At 42.3% G+C, this 21,221-nt stretch overlaps 1 protein-coding gene across 3 annotated transcripts in view; it reads right to left on the bottom strand.

The window, feature by feature from the left end:
* Positions 1-2,832: 2,832 nt before the first annotated feature.
* FNIP2 (folliculin interacting protein 2) overlaps positions 2,833-21,221 on the bottom strand; it is a 54,631-nt gene continuing 36,242 nt past the window's right edge. For all 3 annotated transcript variants that reach the window (XM_083172554.1, XM_083172545.1, XM_083172562.1), the window contains 10 exons: positions 20,407-20,542; positions 19,181-19,382; positions 17,276-17,364; positions 15,692-15,838; positions 15,003-15,172; positions 9,686-10,910; positions 8,268-8,424; positions 7,462-7,662; positions 6,441-6,556; positions 2,833-5,719 (listed from right to left, as the gene is read on the bottom strand). In XM_083172554.1, coding sequence (XP_083028680.1) covers positions 5,641-5,719; positions 6,441-6,556; positions 7,462-7,662; positions 8,268-8,424; positions 9,686-10,910; positions 15,003-15,172; positions 15,692-15,838; positions 17,276-17,364; positions 19,181-19,382; positions 20,407-20,542 — 2,522 coding nt within the window. In that variant the 3' untranslated portion in view covers positions 2,833-5,640. The remainder of the gene's footprint in view (positions 5,720-6,440; positions 6,557-7,461; positions 7,663-8,267; positions 8,425-9,685; positions 10,911-15,002; positions 15,173-15,691; positions 15,839-17,275; positions 17,365-19,180; positions 19,383-20,406; positions 20,543-21,221) is intronic.

The raw sequence follows: 21,221 nt of genomic DNA, 5'->3' as shown, positions 1-21,221 counted from the left end.
GACCCCCCCTCTCCCTCCTCCCTCTGGCTCACCTTGCTTTAGATCCTCCTGGACCTGGAAGGTAAACCCCTCTTCCTCCTAGCTACGCAGCCGGATGTCCTTCCGGCTGCAGAGGGGAGGAGGAGGCGCCGGGGACAGCCTGCTTAGCTGTCCCGGCGTGAGGGGAAGAGGAGGCACCCAGGAAGGTGACGGAGACCCCCCCACACACCATATTACAGGTATTGTGGGGGGCCTCCGTCACTGCAGTGCGATGCTAGCCGCATCTGTTAATACATATGCGCTAGCATCGCGGCGGCTGGGCAGCGATGTATATTAATACATCCCACCCTTATACCTAATTCTGGTGGCTTTGTAATTTACTGGTTATCCCATCCTTTCTACCTAGTGACCGGTGAGCATTGATGGTGTGCTAGCCACCACCTTGGTACCAGAATACTATACTGCCTACCAACACTATTATGGTTGTTCATGTACATTTGTTGCTCAGGGCGATTGCTGTTTCTGCCCAGAGGATTGTTGCCAAACATGGATCTGTGGCCGCTGAGCGATCATATCCTCCCAATATAACTTCTACATTGACCGAGTTCATGAATTTCTTGGACCCATCCAGCTGGAATGAGATACCGTCTGGTCCACAATTCTGATTTCACCCTGCCGTGAAGCATTATATCCTATTGTCACTACTGATGTACTGCTTACTATCCAAAGGTCTCATCTGAATATTTGCTATGTATTTATACCGGAACATTCTACTCTCTGGAACTCCTTTATTGTCTGTATCTGGAATTTAGATATAAAACCTTTTGGATTCCTGCCATGACCCGAATGTACTGTCCGAGCATTTCCATTTTTCATGTATATGTCCTTGGGTCTGTGAGGGAGATTCTGTCCTATATGTCTCTTATTAAGAGAGGCCGGACTAATAACATCAGCTCCTGTGTTCGTTCCTCTAACTTTAGATTTCTTTTTCTTAACTTTCAGTCTATTTGCTGTTGCTTAGCTGTGTTACATGTTTGCTGATAAAATGGCCCATATATTACTAAGTGAAATAATAGTTTTTTTTTTTTCTTTGTAAGAGCCCGGTCTGTTCTCCTTTTTTCTTATTAGGATTACACGTCCATTGCCCCAGTCAGTCCATACAGTACATGTATTATCCTTTCTTCTTTGAAGAATAGGTGGGATTGGTGGAGGCCAATTAGATCGGTATAGGTTAGCTAGGGTTGAGTTACTACTGTATATCCTGTTATGAATATCCTGAAGGTCCTAGCTACAAATCACTAGTTTGCTACCTCCTTTTAGTCCATATGGCCTTTATCCTTTTTTGGGGTGTTTGACGAGGGTAGGATATTTTAATTACTATAGTGTAAGTGAGTTAGGGGATCCAGGTATGCTTAGGCTGGGGTTAGGTTATACAGGGTTGGGGAGGTTGTGATTTTATTAGGATGGGATTGAGTTTAGCGGGGAGAGTGTTAAGGGAGCAATATATTTAAGTTAGTGTAGAGCTCCTGACGGGTGACAATTTACTGAGTACATCTCCTTATGGGGCTGTAGTATATTTCCAAATATTATTATTCTATAACTGTGCTCCTTCATCTCCTGTTGTCTTAAATGCCTGGATGGTGCCTTCAGGCAATTAGGTTTCATTTATATAGACAAAAGGGAGTCAGTACTTTTTATTATTTATCCTATATCATTTTATTATTCCCTGTATATACATGACATGAGTAGGTCAGAGGTTAGAGTCTATGCCCAGAGCCCACATGTGTGCAGGAAACAAGTGCAATTATGATTGTGAACTAGTGCAGGGGCAGCACGCTAGGCTTATATAAACATAAAATGTGCATAGGTATTTGATCTATGTGCAGGCAGTGTAATCAGATGTGCGCGGTGCCATTTACTATAGCCACCATGGTATCCCAAATGATTTGCTTCTATCTGCTATGCCTGACCCCAAACTCTTCTGAAAGCAGCCAATGAGAGTCTTGGGATTAGGGGAGTGAAGAAAATGCTGAGTCCTGGGCTCATCACGGCGACATGCTGCGCAGAGCCGCTGTGGATACACTGCCAGCGCATATATTACATACATATACTCATGTACATGTATAGGGTTCTTCCCTGCTTTAGGTAATCAGAGACCTTATACGTTGTAGAAAACCAAGGTAGAGGTCATAAGTCTTATTAGAGTCTATTAACAGTTTAAGTGTAAATTGTATGGTATTGATTGACCTAGTAATGCAGGATATCATATCAGTTATACAGTCGCAAATGTATGAAGCTTTAACAAGAGATAAATGAAAGGGTGATAAAGAGACATAAACGTCCAGTCAATCAGCTCCTTACTGACTTTTTTCAAACACAGGCTGTAACATGGTAGTTAGCAGGTGATTGGCTGGACATTTATCTCTTGTTAAAGCTTAATACATCTGCCCCATTATGCATTACTTATTGCATCTAGAATACTGTAGGTACGATTTTTGCCACATTTTAACTGTATCTACTGTATACAGTATGTGATCATTGATACACATTATTCCCCAGTCCCAGAAGGCTGTATATACTTTGTATTTCTTTAATTAAATGTTAATTTCTTGTATTTCCCCCATATTACACCCGTTTTTTAGAGCGATGCTATGCGCACTGCGACAAATGCCTTTTCCCCCTTGTGAATTTGTACTGTATGTATTTAATACTAATGCCGGTGTGCTTAGTCTCACAGCCCAGCGTCACTATTGAGTGTTGCCGCTAAGCACTGAATATCCTGCAAGGTGTAACTGCATTGCATAGCGAAAACGCGAACTGTGTATCTGATAGACATTAAAAAAGGAAAAAACATTTCTATTCAAAAGTTTATTGCACCAAATTTCACATAAAATATTATTAAAATAATAAAACAGAATGACTATATCACAATATCAACTGACAAATGTGTTCAATAAGCAAATATACAGTGCAGACTGTACAATAGAATCTCCTAAATACCATGCTGTTCCTTACAGTCTCCGGTTATAGGTACTATCTAATACAGTAAAACTGTCCTATCTAAATCACTGCTTGTAAACCCTGATTTTGCACCAGCCAAGACACATTGGAAAATAAAATAGAAAAATAAAAAGGGAATCTGAATAAACTAGTGCACTCTCAGTTTTCATTATTAAGAAGCAAAATAAAACTCAGATGAAAATTCCAGTACATATGTAGAGATTGAAGCAAAAGCTACCATAATACTGATAACAAAGTACAAAATGTAAAGCAAGAAAGTTTGTGTAGTGCATTATCCTCAACATACACAACACATACACAAGTTAACAGGACTTCAAATACTATAATTGTCTGACGCATTCCAACACAATCCAGGCAATCACTCCACATTAATAATAATAATACTTCCCATTTATTATTTTATACAAAAAAAAAAAAAAGACTTATTACAGAAGAGTCAGCCCTAGCAATTGAGGTAGCAACGTCAAGAAGAGACAGTGACAAGGGTCTGATTATCTGTGTGTTGTCTGAATAGGTTTAGCGATGACACACCGTTAACAATCAAGATCCAAAAACTTACTAAGCAGAAGCTGATGGATCTACATAACTACATAGCAAGTGTACATAGAAATGTATTCTTCTGTTTAAGAGGCTCGTTGACTAGGCCCAGTTGGGCTGGAACATATTGGGTGGACACTGCAACTGGCAATATCAGGCAACTTCAACTTTCATATGTGTCCAAAATGAATGGGGAACCAATATCAGATAGATTACACCTATAGGGCCTGATGTAAAGTATGATCAGAAGAGGAGAGCTATAATGGACAAATTGCAGAATGGCAGGATCTTCACAATATTTACCTAATCTGAAGCCAAATTCAACTGAAACTGGCCATGGAGTAGATCCAGGGGTAGATGTATGAAGCAGCGATAAGGTACTTTATCGCTGGCCATTCAGCTTCTAGCGGTCCCTTTTTACACCCAGCCTGTAACTTAACAGTCATTAGATGATTTGCCAGTGATAAAGCACCAGGCACTTTATCACGTCTGCTCCCTTATCACTGCTTCATACATCTACCCCTCAGGCTCTTATTTTATTGATAAAATTGTCGTAGATTCAGTCTCCCAAATGTTCACTTCCAATAAGCTTGTGATACAGCTACTGTACATAACATTTATAGAGCGCTACTGTAGCACATATTTCAGGGCTAGAGGCTCTTTGTGATTTCACAACAGGGATAACTTGATCAGTGAGAGACGTTGTGATCTTTTCTAGTTCTCCAGTCAGGATTAAAGTGTCTCACAGCTTCCACATTTATACCATTAACTGGCATTAGTAGGGGAATGGGAATGTAAACCTCTCACTGAGTTTCTGGCCCCAGTGTCAAGGGACACAGGCATCCTACTAAATATGCAAAAATATAATGCAATTAACAAACTCCTACAAATATATGGGGACGTTAAAACCCCCCAAAACAAAAAGCATCCCGGGGAAAATATAATTCACCAATCCTGCTTCTATATTGAGTTTGGTATCAATATCCCACACACAGGATCCCGATAGTCAGAATACCTACAGTGGAATCCTGATTCTGGTAAGTATGTTAACCCTAATCCTAACCTACCCCTCCCACAGCCTAACCATAACTACTTAACTTACTGTTGGCATCCTGAGCTCCAGGATATGAACTATATTCCCGTGTCTAGCTCCATGATGGCTGTAGTCATTTATAATTTGGTGGGAAGAGGACCACTTGTGTGTGTGTCAGCTTCTGACTGCACACACACAGGCTGCAAGGACACTGAAGTGATATGACTGGATAGCTGAAGCTTGTCCGATTTGTGTGACCCAACTGAACAGCGATCCTTTGGCTTAATTCTCTGAAGCTTACCGTGTAGTGTCCAAGCACCACAAAGATTTACAGCATTACCATTCTTCACATTCTAATAATGATTTCACACATTTTCTTTTAACGCCATCATTAATGTACATTGCCGATGTATAGTAAACGCACCACGTTGGTATTCCTCCTATGTGGCATGTTGAGTGTCTGGGTTCTCAGGAATTTGTGTAAAGAGCCAATCAGTCTCTCAATGACAATCTTTTATAAAAATGTTCCTAAGGAATGCCAAGTATAAAACACAGCAGCAGTAGCAGCAGCAGCCTCTTGAATACTATACTATAGATAAACCCTGGGAGGTACTTTATGTCATTTATGAGATTATAATAACTCAGAAAAACAAAAAAAGAAGAAAAAAAATGGCGCTGGACAGACTATAAAGGCAAACACTGTATTCCTCTGTTGTGAAACATATGCAACAATAAAATTATAACATGCTAAACTCCATACTTTTTCATATTAAAAACACATTTCAGTAAGAAAATAGAAAGCAGATAACACACGTCCACTTGTGGATATCCAAAGGAGAATTCAGTCATATTAGTGTTTAAGAAATTTCAGGCTTGTCTGAAAATCTTTCCTGTGAAGTGACAAAAAAAAGGCCACTCAGGAGTACCATAATGCCTTGCACTTCATGTAAACTTTAATAAATATGTAACCATGATACAGGAACAGAACGTAAAACTGCTTTAGCAGGTCTCTCCTTCTCACGGTTTCTTTTTCTCTGCAGCTTAAGGAATGACCATTTGTAGAATGTAGCTTATAAAAGGATTTGAGCAACATGAGGCGAATGAGTACTTGCCACGGCAGCCAACAATGGTAAATCATTTGATTCAATCCTGAAATAGGCGGGAAAATAAATAAATAAACAAAACAGTATTTTTTCCGTTGTTCACCTCTGTGCTTTTCAGCCAGCCAGCGGTTTCTTCTATTAACAGGCACAACTGCGTCGATATTATGGGCACACATCTGCTCTCAGGTGAAAAGTACATCCAATGCAAAGGGACAAAGCATAGTGGTGCCATCCGTACAGATAACCTATTGTAATATTCTATTTACAGCTGTGTCTGATGATGATGAATACATAACAAAGCACAAGTTATACTCAATCCTTATCTAAAAGGTACATCCACACACTGGGCGTTTTTGCCCAGGAAGTAAGGGGGGGGGGGGAAATCGCGTAGCGCATACACAGTGAGCGATTTTCGCCTATCCAGGCAATTTTCCCCGGGGTGGATGGCAAGCCTTCCACCCTGCTGCTCATCTGCTGGCAATACCAGAAGATAAGCCGCCGGTGCTGAGTGCGCATCCGTGCTCATCACTGGGCCATACACACAGGCTGTTGAGCTGAAAGCGGCTCAATCGGTAAAAGTGAGCTGCTTTCAGCTCAATCGCCCAGTGTGTATGGGCCGTAACATCCAAGTCTCAGAGGCAGAACAACTGTGAAATGAATCGGCCGGTTTTATGCTTTGCTCATTACTAAAGGCTACAGTAGGGCCAATACAGGACTGACTAGATTCATAGTTTCTGTTCCTAGAAATATTGGAATCTGTTACTCACCCCAAGACAACGCTAAGCTCTTTCACGTGGACTCTTTTGTGTCCCCTCAGGTATTCGGAGAGCATTTTACTTTTAAAATAAAACTCCTGCAGTTTGTCCTCTAAATGCATCACACACTAATCAGAGAAAAAAGGAAAAGATCATACTAGGATTATTTAAAACAATGCAATATCAAATGAGGACAGGAATATTTCCTATTTGGTTTACAGAATGAACAATCAAGGTAAAACAACAAATTGCTGGGTGCAAGTCTTAAGGCACCTATATATTACTGCAAGGTATCACATGACTCCCTTGCATGCGATAACCCACCATCTGCCCACATACAATACATCGTATGAGGTCCTTTTACATACTATGCATCGTATGCGATCCCAGCAAGGGCCGCGGGATCTGATAAATCCTTAGTGCAGTCTTTGCGATCTCCGGCTCCCATCTGCAAAGGACCATGCATTGGGTCAGATTTGATTGTTAGGCACATACTATTTCACCCAATGTGTTGGAATTGGGTGAAACGTGAACAAAATCATCAAAGGTCTCACTGATGGCTAAAGAAAAGGCAAAAGAAAAAAGCCCTGGACTCTAAGGAAGTTTTAAAAATGCTATAAATGTGTCTAATAATCTGCTGCTGCAGCCACTTACCATAGGTGCTGCGCACTATTAGAATCCCCATCCCCTCTCTCCTAGCTCTCACTGGCTGCCTGACTACAAGTATAGTCATGATTCTCCTACTAGTGATGCATGGCCTGCACCCTCTTATCAACACTCCCTCCCTCCTTGTAGAAGTAGTGCATGAGAGACAGAAGGGGAATAGATGTGAGAGAGAGAGAGAGAGAGAGAGAGAGAGAGAGAGAGAGAGAGAGAGAGAGAGAGAGAGAGAGAGAGAGAGAGAGAGCGAGAGCGAGAACAAAACAGAAGCAGAGGAAAAAACACCGTGTAACATTGGGCACAAAATCTAGTGACATTGTGAATAATAGGTACAAATCATTAGTTAACTTCTAGTGACCTTGATGAAACTTACAAATTCAGCAGGTGTTTTCAGCTTATATAGTTGTAATATGGACTGAAGTAAATTGCACACTTGACTGGATACCAAGACATCTGTGCCAAGTTTCAAGTTGTCCACAGTTGTCTTCTGGCTGCTGACCAACTGGACGCTCAACTTATCAGTGTCTGCCACAATGCACACGGCTTCTGCTAAGGGTTCGTCCATGACAGGGTGCTAGAACCAAAGAAGGAGACCATTGGCACTTTGTTCATGCTTTGTATTTCTCTGTGATAACTACTCCAACTATTGTACTCAAGTTGTAAAACATGGCCGCTATGATACTTTTTGCTCAAAATTATTTCATAAAAAGCTAAATCGTAAAGGTCACTAGTCATTTATTAAAAAGCATTTCAATGTGAATGGTCAGTCTACATTTGGCCTTTTTTTTACTACTTGTTCAATTAGTTGTCATTTAGAGGTAAAAGCAGATCCAGCTAAAAGGCTGCACCTGGACAAAACATATTGGAAATTATTGGAATGCAATTTTTTGTAGTCTCCACCTAAGTGCCTAAAGAAAGGGCTGTTAGGCCACGATATTCCCACGGACACATCTCATGTGCAAGGTAACCGCCCATATGCCCCCCACTTTCACAGATGGCAATCCGGCCATGCGCAGAGTGAACCAACCTCTGAAATCCTCCACCAAGTTGTGTATGCATAGCGCAGAGCATGCGCAGTCTGTTTTTGCTTTCTATAGAGCACGCGCAGTCTGCTGATAAATCGCCTGAGGAGTCTGCTTTCAGACTCAGAATCAGACATGGCTGTTTGTATGAACATACATGGGTTGAATGCGCCAGGCTGGTCGTCAAGCATGGTTTCAGTTTCTCAGCACTGCCAAGTCCATGGAGTACCATATCGGGCATGTATGTTGAACAGTAACCACCAAACAGAGATCTTCCAAAGTTTTTTATACTTGGGCTGCTAATAACCTCAGACCTAAGGGGAAGAAAAAAAAAAGGAGGAAAAGGAAACTTTTAAATTTACTGCCAAAAACATAGTGCACTGTAGTGTTCTCATCCATACGAACAAAGCCCATTTGGTTATTGCTGGGGCATTACAATATAAAGTAGGGACTATGAATAGGAAATATGCAACCACCACAAGTAACACTGCCACAGTATCCACTCCTTAGGTCAACATGGTCAAAATGTCAACATGACAATGGGCAAGACAGCATATGGTCGACATGCGGTTTACACAATTTGAATTTTTTTTTTTTCATTTTTAGAACCTTGTCATACGTAACCATCCATTCCAACTACGATTGGGAACGGTAACCTGTCCAAAGTGCAGTGGTAACAGAGCGTGATATGTTTCCCAAAGTGACACAAGCCATGCGAGGGGACACGGTACACTAATCAAAGGTACATGTGCTAAAAGGTAGAAATTAACCAACAACCCCCCCCCCCAAAAAAATATTTTTTCTAAATGTCAACTTTTTTATGTGATGACCATTTTCATGTCGACCTTTACAGTGTATTGACCTTTGTGGTCAACCTAGACACCGTCAACCAACACAACCACTACACAATTTTTATTTTATTACTCAACTATAATAGTCTGCCTATCACATGTATGAAGGAAACGTGTTGTAACTCACATCACTAAGCTTGTTAGTTAACCTGATCGTGAACTACAGACTAGGGCTATATGTATATATACTACAGTATGTATAAATCTGCACTTTAGTAAATATACCCCATAGAATCAAGTGTTACCTGAGTGCATAAGCCACATTATTACAGATGTACTGAAGTCAACACAATGCACTGTAATTATTTTTTTCCTTTCTTTCTTTTTTTGACAAAGATACATGATAAACAAAACCACTTAATACAATGGCCCTTATTCTGGTTCACTTGCAAAAGCAAATTCCTTCTAAAAAAATTGACAAAACCATGTGCACTGCAGGTGGGGCAGATGTAACTTGTGCAGAGAGAGTTAGATTTGGGTGGGGTTTTACTCCAAAGTGAGATCTAAATTGCAGCGTAAAAATAAAGCAGCCAGTATTTACCCTGCACAGAAACAAAATAACTCACCCAAATCTAAATCTCTCTGCACAGGTTACATCTGCCCCCCTGCGGTGCACATGGATTTCTCTATTTGAGAAGGAATTTGTCTTTGCGAGTGAACCAGAGTAAGGGCCAATGTCTATTTTAAATTGCAGTCTAATGTCAAACCTTAGGCTATGCCTTACCTGGGCAGCGGAATATCCACTTCTGCATAGTGATTGTTATGGTCCCAATTCTGTCCAGCATGGAACTCATATTCACTCTGGCCAAGGGCACTGTCACAGCTCTCATTCCTAGGAATGTCCCCCTCAAGTCTGCCCTCACTACTTCTTTCTGGGTCCCCATAGGGGATATGTTGAGAAGATCTCGCAAGAGGATGCACTCCAGACCTTGCCCTTGCAGCTTCTGGCAGGTCAGTCTTACAAGTTCTTGCCTTAGCTGCTGTATTAGAAACAAAACATTTATCGGATAATAGTGTATGAGAGGGAAGAGCTTCCACAGTATTCGTTTCGATGCTGTTACCCTCCACGAAATACTCATCAAATATACTAGAGCCTCCCTCACAGGATGGGAGACGTGTACACCTCTTCCTCCGTCTAGGACCAAGTGAGCAGTTAGTGGAATGGCTGGACTGTTCCTCCTCCGGGAAAAACAGGTTTATGTTCTCATCTAATGTTTTACTGCCGTTCTCCAGGTTCGGCGAGTGGGAATAGCCCATTGTAAAGGTCACCTTATCTGTAGGAGAGTGATCCTCTGTCCTGTCTGCATGCATAACGGCCTTTGCCCAGTCAGTCAGTTTCAGTGAAGAGCAGGAGTCCTTCTCACATAAACTACCAGAGTGGAGGCTCTTAATAGGAGATGTTGTAGAGACTGGGGTAACTACGTCTTCCATGTTCCAAGATGGAGTTCTTGTAACAGAAACTAAGGTCTCCACTTTAACTTCTTTCACAAACATTGTAGTTTCTTTACAAGCCCCAGCGAAACCACTGTCAAGTTCATTTGAATGAGCAAGAGTTCCTAGCTCTGCATTGAAGTAGCCATCACTTTTATTCACGTTATTCATTAAAATGTCAGAGGACTCGTTTCCACTGGAGTTTTGAGGAGATGCAACTTCTGAGTCACAGGGCAACGAAGGTGACACCAGCGCCGACTCATTGTTTAGTGTTACAACAACATATTCAGAGTCTTCCACTTCGCCCTTCTCAAGAGATGTTGTGACATTACTGCCCTGTACTAGTCGCTCCCCTTTCTTTAGGACCCTGTTGCGCACCAGGTGGTTCTCTTCTAGCTCCGAGCAACGGATGAAATAGGTAAGGATGTAGAGAATGCGCTGGACCAAGTCTTTACGTTTTCCCACAACAACAGTTCGAGCCATTCTGACTGGTGATCCAATAGCCCCATAAAGATCACCTGTGAGGGAGGGGGGAAATGATGCCGTGAAAAATCTATAAAGTATAAGTCAAATCCACAACTTTCAAAAAGCACTTAATAGGCTAGACTAGTCTAACTTTTTGATGTATTTAGTAAAAGCCACATAAAAAACGAAGTACACTTACTTAGACCAGTGGTCGCCAACCAGTAGCTCGCCTGGGCAAAACGGGTGGCTCGACCACTATTGCCCACCTGCAGTTTTCAGGAATAGAGATGCAGAGATCCAGCAGCTCAGGCCCTCCCTCCGCTGCCGCCAGTGCTGCTCTAGCATTCAGTCCGTCATGCTCTGTGTCCTCTGTCAGGTAGCGCTGTCGGGCAGGGGGGCCCTGCGGCGCATGGGAACTTCTAGTTCCCATGCGCCGCAGGGACCCCGCCGCATACTTCACATACGCCGCCAGCACTACCCGACAGAGGACAGAGCATGCTGGAACGTTGGACTGAATGGTGGAGCAGCACTGGCGGCAGTGGAGGGAGGGTGTGGGCTGCTGGATCTCTGCATGGCTATTTCTGGAAGCTGCAGAAGCAATGCCCTGGAAGCCGCCTCTGAGGAGAAAGACTCATGAATAGAGAGCAGGGAGCGGGTTTGGCTTGTGGTAAGTGATGTCCTCTGTGAAGTCTAATCACAGATCTCATTCTGTGTCGGCATCGCAAAGAACCCTGCAGCGTCCATTATGATGCCAGCTAGGCACCAGCAGTGGTGTACATCTTACACCTGTATTAGGGTATGGTGCCACTGCCTACTGGAGAAGTGAACTTAAGGAGGAGAGAGAACTTCTAAACGTTCATCCCATGGGACTAAAATTTAATTTAAAATACATTATTAATGATGATATTATTGGACATTTCAGTAAAATATCTTATGTATAAAGTGACATATTTTTTTATTTTCTTTATATATTTTTTTTTTACATTTGTCATAGATGGTGTTCTCGTTGCTTTGCATACGTAAGTGCGGCAGCGGGTCCCTGCGGGGTATGTGAGATCAGCGGCGGGGTCCATGTGGTGGATGGGAACTACTATTTCTCATACGCCGCAGGGACCCCGCCGCTGACTTCACATATATGCAGCAAAGGACCGCCAGCACTACTGTCCGGATCCCTTCATCCGTTCCCTGCACAGGTAGGGGGGGGGTCCCTGCAGCGCCCCAGCGGCAGCTCCCACAGACCTTAATCCGGCCCTGCAGAGGGGAGTGCAGGCCCTGCGGAGGGGAAGATGCAGGCAGTGACCCCTTGGCTACGAGCAAGAACCCATGGCAATAACCCCAGTGTGTCTTGCGGTATGGCATAATGCATTCCTCCCAACTTTATCAATTTTTGCGTGACATCCCATTTTTTGGGGGACGGTCCTGCAGAAATTAGACACTGTGCATGCATCAAATCAGGCAGGCAGAGGGGCTGGGGGCATGGCCAGCAGTTCACACAGCACTGGGCGTGCACTCACAGTGACAAAACGGTGCCAAATTTTTTTGGACATATATTCCTATATCCACTGCCAAAGTTGGGAGGTATGCATTAGGTGTGAGGGGTATTGCAATGTATCAGAATCATCTTTATTGGCCAGGTATACTTGCGTATGCTTGGAATGTTTTGTGGTAACAGTGCAGCATCAATCAGGGAACACAAAGGGGGTGGGAAGAGAGGCATAAACATACATCACATACATTTCACATGTATCTAGAAAAGTTCGAGTTAGTATTTAGTATTTGGTATGTTCAATACGGTTTAGTTGGTGGACAGCTATTGGAAAGAAGCCTTTTGTAGTTCTTGTCGTCTTTGCTGGGATGGACCTAAAACGTCTGCCTGACGGAAGGGGTTCAAACAGGTTGTGGCCAGGGTGTAGCTTGTCCGCCAAGATCTTTCCTGCACGCTTATTGACCCTGGCTAGGTATAGTTCTTGGACAGTGGGGAGCTCCGCCCCAATGATCTTTTCTGCCATCCTCACCACTCTTTGCAACCTTCGTCTGTCATTCTCGTTTGCTCCTCCGAACCAGATTGTGATCGAGGAGCAAAGGACACGTGTGGCATAATGTGTTGGTCTTTACAGTGTGCAGCATATTGCGCAGGGGCATTACGGTGTGCTGCATAGTATCAGGGGAATTGGTCAAATTTTAGTAGCTCTCCGGGAGGTTTTTTTTTTGTCACGAGTAGCTCTCGCTCAATTAAGGTTGGAGACCACTGACTTAGACCATTTTAACCCTTTGAGTGCTGAGTAAATTTGTCCTGTAAGGTTTACCTGATTTTTTTTACGCAAATTTTTTATTGGAATTTATATAACAAAGGTGAGCGATGCTGGCATTTTTTGTGGCTATTTTGAACATCTCTCACAGATTTTGGCACTCAAAGGGTTAATGACTAGACGATCTAACATACCAATAATAACACTAATGTCCAGAGGAATAAAGTTATAACAATCCATTCTGATGTAAAGGTGTTAATAACAGCTCTCCCAAAAAGGCAATGTTAAATGAAGCGAGAATTTTGATCAATAAATATATATATATTTTTTTCAATTGCAGATCAATCTCCGACCACTAGGGATAATTCTGACTAGTCATAACTGGCATGCAAAACATGTGGAGTTGCCATTTTGCACGTTAAATACTTTTAAAGTGGGTTCTTTCTTAAAAATAAATTTGATACAACATCAGTAACAGTTTTGGGGCTTTTTGATTAATAAATAAATCAAGATATTTTTTAATCAAAGTCTGTAAATAGCCACTGCCCCCCTGCTAAGAGCTACAGTCACCCTCTAAAACCAGCTACATGGACATAGCAGTAACCTAATTTAAAATAAACCTATGGTTGAAGAAATGACTTAAAACCATGCTTGTTACCTGACTGCATTACAACTACACACACATTTCACACAGCTGAAGTGCAGCCGCCACCTCCCTGTGCTAACCACCAACTGACGTCAGAAATGTCTTAGAACACAAGTTCCCAAACACGGTCTCAAGGCACCCTACTGGTTTTAAGTATATCCATGCTTGGTCACAGGTGACTTAACTAGTACCTCATTCAATTTGATTCAAACATCTTTGATGAGCCATGGATATTCTTAAATCCTGGATTGGTGGGAAACCCTAAGAACTGCTGTCTTAGAGACATACTAACAGACCACATGTTTATTCCAATGCAGTGACTCTGGAGCTTTATTACAGCCTCAGCTCAGTACATCAAATCATCTGTTGCATTACCAGTGGACTCATGTAATGTTAGGAAAGAGTGGCAACATCCCAGGACACACCAGTTCTGACAGAAGGTGTGCAATACCCAGGACTGGTGCAAGGTTTTTTGACACCCCTAGGCAAAAATAACTTCAGCTAACTGCTCAACCACCACCCGCACACCAATAACGACTTTCCAGAAACTCAGGTGAACATGTGGGAGGTGGCTTCTTAAAAGTTCAACACCGGCCGTTTGCATTAAGTACAACGAGGATGCCTCTTATAAACTCATCCTTTATTTTGTGATATTCAGCTGTGCCCACAAGATTCTGGAGCCCCAAGGCAGCTGCCTAATAGTAGAAATGTTCCTGGCAATAATACATACTGTAGCATGCAAATACTGGCCAGCTTTAGTCCAATACTGCTAGAACATTCCCGAAAATGTGATCTAAGATTATATACATATATTTTTTTTAGTTTTGCAGACAATTTATCTTTTATGGAATGGCTCTTACATTTGATATCGGAAACTAATTATAAATAATTAATGGCTTCAATTGCCTTCCACCATCATTTTTTATACATTTTCTTCTCACAAAAAGTCACCTTGGCGTGCATATATCCACTTTAGAACACCCATGTTGCTGCAAGAAGACCCCACCAGTTGTCTGGAGTGGTGGGGTCAAGGTCATTTTGTGATATACTATACATTGAAACTGTGTAGGACATGTGAGGGATAAGCACCACTCGACCTCCACAGAGAAGGTGTTAACTACAATGGGGAAAACTGAGTACCCGTTGCATGCTGGTATATCTGCGGTTAAATTAATACTTTTATATTTTTTTATAAAAGGCATCCAGTTATTTTCAGCCGTTATATAGACTCCTTCTAGATTGCTACTCACCAAGCTGGGCCCACAGAGGGTTATATGGGTGGGATTGTGCCAGCAGATTGACAGACTGAGACGTGTGCTTCTCAGAAAATGACTTGATTGGAGGATGATCATTTGGCATCACTGTTGGAACCCATGCCAAGTGGTATGTCAAAACTGCTGTGATTAAAGCTGCGAAGAACCTGAGAAGAATACACAACACGTGGGCATGTTTTTACTAAATGGAATTTAAAAGCAATGAGAAAAGGGAATAGTATGCTTTATTAAGAAAGTGGGGAAATATTATAGCCGTACATTGGGGATCATGATACAATTGCCAGGAAAAGTTCATACAATAAAAAGGTACAGCCTTTCCCTGAGAGGTTTGTGGGTAGGGTGGTATAAATGACCGCAGCCAATTGACTCGCTTGGGGCTGTATTAGCCCTGATGCCGAGACATATCAGATACTGATAAGTAAGCATTTGTTCTGTGAACATTGCGGTGGATACACACAGGATGCCCCAAAACATTGGGGCAGGGCTGAACTCACACAATTATGAGTCAATGTAAATCAGCATCCCAAATACAGAACATGGTGGACTACAAGTAAATGCAAAATAATGCTCCAGTATAGAGCCTTCTTTAACAAAGGACCTTATAAACAGTATGTGCACTACATGGTATAAAAAGTATCATGAACACCACGACGTCCTGTACTTACTGGTTCTTGTTAAGCTGCTCAGTAAGCGAGGTGAGCTCTCTGAGGAAGTTCTGGCAGAGCTGACCTTTCTCCCTATTGCTGGATGTCATGGTGAGCCACAGTGGTTCCGCAATGCGAGGAGCACAGTATAAATTCCAGATAGTTTTCCTAAACGTGTAAAATATTAGGTTTTATATAGGATGAACTTCTACAGATTTTTTATTTATTTTTAAAGTTATGCTAAAAAAAGGGACATTTTTAGTTTAAGGTAATAGTGTACAGTGTCCATTATTTTGCTCCCATCAAATTTCAATCAGTCACATTTTAATTTAAACATTTTCAAAACTAATGACTAGAACCAGGGTCCTCATGGTACAACAAGGAGGGTATTCAATCCCGGGTCCGGACAGTTGGGACCCTGGCCCGTTTTTAGCCTGGCCGCCGGTTTATCAGCAGGCGGGATTCAATATCTCACCTGCCCATCGGTGAAAAAGGTTTGTGTGTATGCGAAAAACAGCCATGGATTGTCAAGATCCAGCAGAGATCTCGACAATCCACGGCCGTTTTCGGTAAACCGGCCAGACTGCTTTTAAAGTCGGTTCCATTCTGACGAGCTGCCTCTTCAATGCGGTTTGAAATGACAGCATTGTATAGACACCCACCGCTATTTCCCCAGATGGAAATAGCGGCGGGGATTGAATACCCCCTAACATTCCAGGTGGAAGGACATCCACACAGGTGATTTAGTACCTCATGCAGATCACTAAAACCTGTACAGTAAAGTCAGGTACACACCAAATGATGTGTGCACCTAGCAACAGCAACACCACGATACACACTGCATGATGCATTGACAGTTGTGTCATGTACTGTTCTATGTTGCATTTAGTAGCATGGCGTCTACTGTGCAGCACATTATATATCATTTCAATCTGCGATGGAACAATAGATCTGAAGACAGATCGTTTAGTGTGCCTTGATGACTGAGGAGCAGATTTAATAATGAGTGACATTCTTGTTACATCATTACTAAAATGATTTCCCAACCAATAAGCTCCCGACACAATATACAGATACCTGTCTGCCAATAATCATTAACAGACAATATACAGATACCTGTCTGCCAATAATCATTAACAGACAAAAAAAAAATCCTTATCTAAGATTATGTGCGCGCATAGATTGTACACATTGATGACAGGTGACAAAGTGGAATTTATCACCAATCTTAAAATGAACTTAATAGATTTTGACAATAGTTCAAAATGAAAATCACGAATGCTAATTATCAAAAGGATCGCTGTGGCTAGTTTAAAGTCTTAAAACGTTCAGAAGAGGATGAATTCCACAAAAACAATGCCAAATACAATTTCCGCGTAGACAGAGATCAGTGTAATTGTCATATCTACCTCTACCTAGAACCACATTGGATCACATCTGGAATTCATGTTGATATCATACTACTGGAATTATAGGAAATGAATAACAAAAAGCACCTATGCCTATGGAAATAAATGTAAAACCCTATAGGTTATGCTGATCACCCTCGATACTACAAAATTAGGTCATGCATAAGTAAATATCTAGGAAACTCTGGCAGCCTACCTAAACTGATCCAGGGCCTCCATGACTTGACTGAGATAAAACTGAACCCGCTGACTTGATTCTGTAATCTTCCTGCAGGAGATCATAGCCTGGAGATGGAAAAGGAGCATATTAGAAATGCCAAGCAAACAACATTGCACATATATCCTCTACAAATTAATATTCACATGCACAATCCATGATGTTCTAAATCTGTCTACTTTGTATATTGTTACCGTCTAAGTTTTTGTGCATATATTCTGTTGAAGTTTCAATTTGCAAGTACAAGCCCAGGGCAAAATCCAGACAGCTGGGCCAGTCCCAAAGGGCAAAATCAAAATCATATACAACCTCCTGCTTAGATCACAGTATTTTGCCTATAAGCACACATACAACATACTGCACTAAGGGCCTGATTCAGACCTGTTAGCAAGGTTGCAAGATTTGCAGTCGGACAAAACCATGCTGCACTGCAGGTGGTCAAGGAGCAAGGGAGGTAGGTCTGCACACTACTTTATGGATCCTGTATTCAGGTATCTGGTCCACCTTATTGTTCATTTATTTTAGGTGGGGGTGCGATCTTAAACAACCATTGGTGAGTACAAGAAATGAAAAGAGAGGTTGTGTGGTTCGATGCACACCTTCCGACAAGATTTGCGTATCATATGCAAATTACATTTAAGTTTTTATTAAAGTTTTATTAAAAAAATGTCCCTTTCATTTTATTACATGAAACTCAGGGACATGAGAACATTTAGACAAGGTGAAATAAGGGGTTAAATCACATACTTTTAACACATATAACATACATAGTGTAAGGGAAAGTTTGAAAAAACAGTAGTATTAAAATATAGAACCCTCTGTTATGTTAATTGTGCAAGATAAGCCCTGGTTTAATTCACTTCTTTTCTTCAGGCTTTTCTTTGAGGGGAGATGTGTTGTGGTGTGTACACATGTGAGATGTGCCGTGCGATGCGATCAGATCGTATCGCACGGCATGCATGTGATGGCATACAATTTTGACTATATATTGCAGATCTTCACTATATAGTCAAGGCAGCCAAGCAGTACGATACGGAAGCACGAATAGGGATCGCACCGGGATCATAAGGGTGAAAACCCTGGCAATCTGCATGCGATACCGATATTTATAGTCAGAATCGCAAGTTGTACTACTGATGTATTCATTCATTTTAAATGTAATACAATTGTTGCAGTTTGCAGTGCTATCTGGATATTTTAATATTCAGCAGGAGCTAAACACAGACTGGAAAGTATCTTCAGTTAGAACTTTGCTTGTATGTACAGTTATTAATGGGCACACAGAAAGTGTGCATCGAACCACGCAACCTCACCTCGCTTTTCAATACTTGCACAGCAGGTGGGGCTGATGTAATATGTGCAGAGAGAGTAAAGCCCTGTACACAGAGGGCAATGGCTGCCCCGTGCTGAGCAAGGTGAAACACAGATCGCTCAGCACGGGGCACCCATCGCCCCATGTGAACGGGACTTTACTCTCTCTGCACATGTTACATCTGCCCCACCTGCAGTGCAGCATGGTTTTGTCCGTCTGCAAAAATTGCAGCCTTCTAACAGTTCTGGGTCAGGCCTTTAGTGCAGTATGTAGTATGTGTGCTTATAGGCAAAACACTGCGATCTAAGCAGGATAGACAGTGCATGCACTGTCTATCTATGTGGGCGATGGCAACGAAATAGAGCTTAAATCACATGTGTATGCCCCTGTAGGTTTTCTGTGCAGTGTAAATACTGGCTGCTTTATTCTTACACTGCAATTTACACTGCAAAATTTCAGTTTGTACATACCCCACACAAATCTAACGGTTCTGTCCATCTGCAAAAATTGCAGCCTTGTTAACAGGTCTAAATCAGGCCCTAACAGAGAACTTAAGCGGCCAGTAAAGTTACCTTTTCTATAGCAGACTTCAGTTTGTTCATATGGGACTCAAACAGAGGGAAGTGAGAAAAAAAGAAATCCTGAAAGCTCCATTGTGCCTCCTCTTCCTCAGCCAGGGAGAACAGGACACTGATAGCAATCTTCTTTCGGCCAACTGTTGCTGGGTTGGAAGTGTAGCTCTCATCCGCCATACTGAAGGTCTCGTCGGTTGGCCTGCAACAGGTTAGTTCCAGATGGGAAATCAGTAAGTCAGGATTACAAGGGACTGCAAAACCCCCAGCCTGCACAATACGGTTACACTGTTGGCAGCACTTATATACCCATAGTGAAAGGCAGGGAACTTCAGTGATTGGATCATTTGTTTTGCCTGCTTATGACAAATGATTTGGGTGTTCTAAGACTCTGGCGCTCTCTGCCACAGTGCCAAATTGTTAGCAGGTGCAGTACGGACATGGACATGTGGCAGGAACATGGCCAGATCAGTAGAATATAGTGCCTGTCTACATGTGACCTGAAGTCAGCAGAACAACATTTTTAATATGCATTTAAAAAAAAACTTATGGACCACTTGGAGTGGAAACAAGGGGGAATAAATGGGTGTAATTCAGACCTGATCGCACTTCCACTATTTTGATGCGGCCAGCGTGCAGGTAGACTCCTCCCCGCTAGCGTGAATTCTGCCTTGCAAATTAATGTGCATGCCGTGTGAATGGATTGCAGCTGTGTAAATATGTTCAAAACCCATCGTTACAGGCTCACCGTCTAATGATTTTTCCACTGGGCACCAGTTATCACAGGCTCAGAGTAGCCAGAGACTTACTCAGCGGTTGTGATGAAAACAGGCATATCCGGCCTGTTGCGGACATCACACACCTTCCCTTAAAATGTTTGGGCACGCCTGTTTTCCCCCGACGCTCCAAGAATTTTCTGTCGCACCTGGCGTTTTCTTTGGCACTCCCATGAAACAGCCAGTTACCACCCATAGACTCCTACTTCCTGTAATTCAGCTTGCAAATAGAAAATGTAGCAGGACTTCATGATAGCCCAGTGTGTAGTGAAGCACATACACAGGTTAATGATACATGGCCGCGGCCATGTGATCAGGTCTGAATTACCCTTAGTATTAAACTGAATGCTGGATCATACAGCTGGGGTGCAAATGTAATGCATTCTACTACTGTAATTGGTGTTACAATAAAGAGCTACCTGAATAAGGAAAACAGGCCAGAGAACTTACCATCGTGGTACAACACCTTTCTCCAAACTGGTCGTCTGACTTCTCCACCAGCGCCGCTGATAGCTGCTGGCACAGTTGCTTGAGATCGAGGTGCTTGGAGATGGGAGGGGAGTCAACAGGAGACTGCTCAGTGATGCTGTAACACAAAGTGCACAAGGGGGAGGGGTAGAAGCTCATTTAACTAAATAGCTATAGCATTGGCTTCAAACATTCCTAGGGTCTACTAACTCAGGTAGGTTACATTGCACATCTAGTATATAATCTGACTTCTCCATAAACAGACACACTTTATACAATTCCATAAAGGATAACCATGAAGCACTGCTTAGTCGCTGCATTTTGCCGTGGCCAAACAGTGCTGCTGATAGCTACAGTATCATCAAGTTTAGTTCCTTTAGCCCTTCAACACACCTAACTGATCCTTTGTAAGTGTGTAGGATCGCTCAGCATTGTCGCCCCTTATGTAGGCCCCATAAGTAGTAAATAAAGTATCTATGGAGCGGTTGGTAATCTGATCACATGCACTGTATTGTGTATAGGAACCCAGACTGCTTCTCATCAGCCTGATACCTTGACTGGCCTGCTGTGCCGTCAGTGGGGAGAATATGTGGTAGAGGGCGCTGTGCGAGCTGGTATCCCAGGCCAGGAGACAAAGGAACACTGCTGGCATGTAACAGGAGACCAAAGGCATCTGTAATCATATACTACTATGGTGATGACCTAGTATGGGAGACACCATCCTGGCTGGTATTTGTTAATAATCTATTGTATGTGTATACACATTTACAATAAAGGACATTTGCCCCTTTACTAAA

This window comes from Crinia signifera, chromosome 1 (assembly GCF_055691185.1).
Source record: "Crinia signifera chromosome 1, ASM5569118v1, whole genome shotgun sequence".
NCBI lineage: Eukaryota > Metazoa > Chordata > Amphibia > Anura > Myobatrachidae > Crinia > Crinia signifera.
The sequence above is the reverse complement of the archived record's forward strand: the minus strand, read 5'-3'. Positions and strand labels throughout refer to the sequence as shown.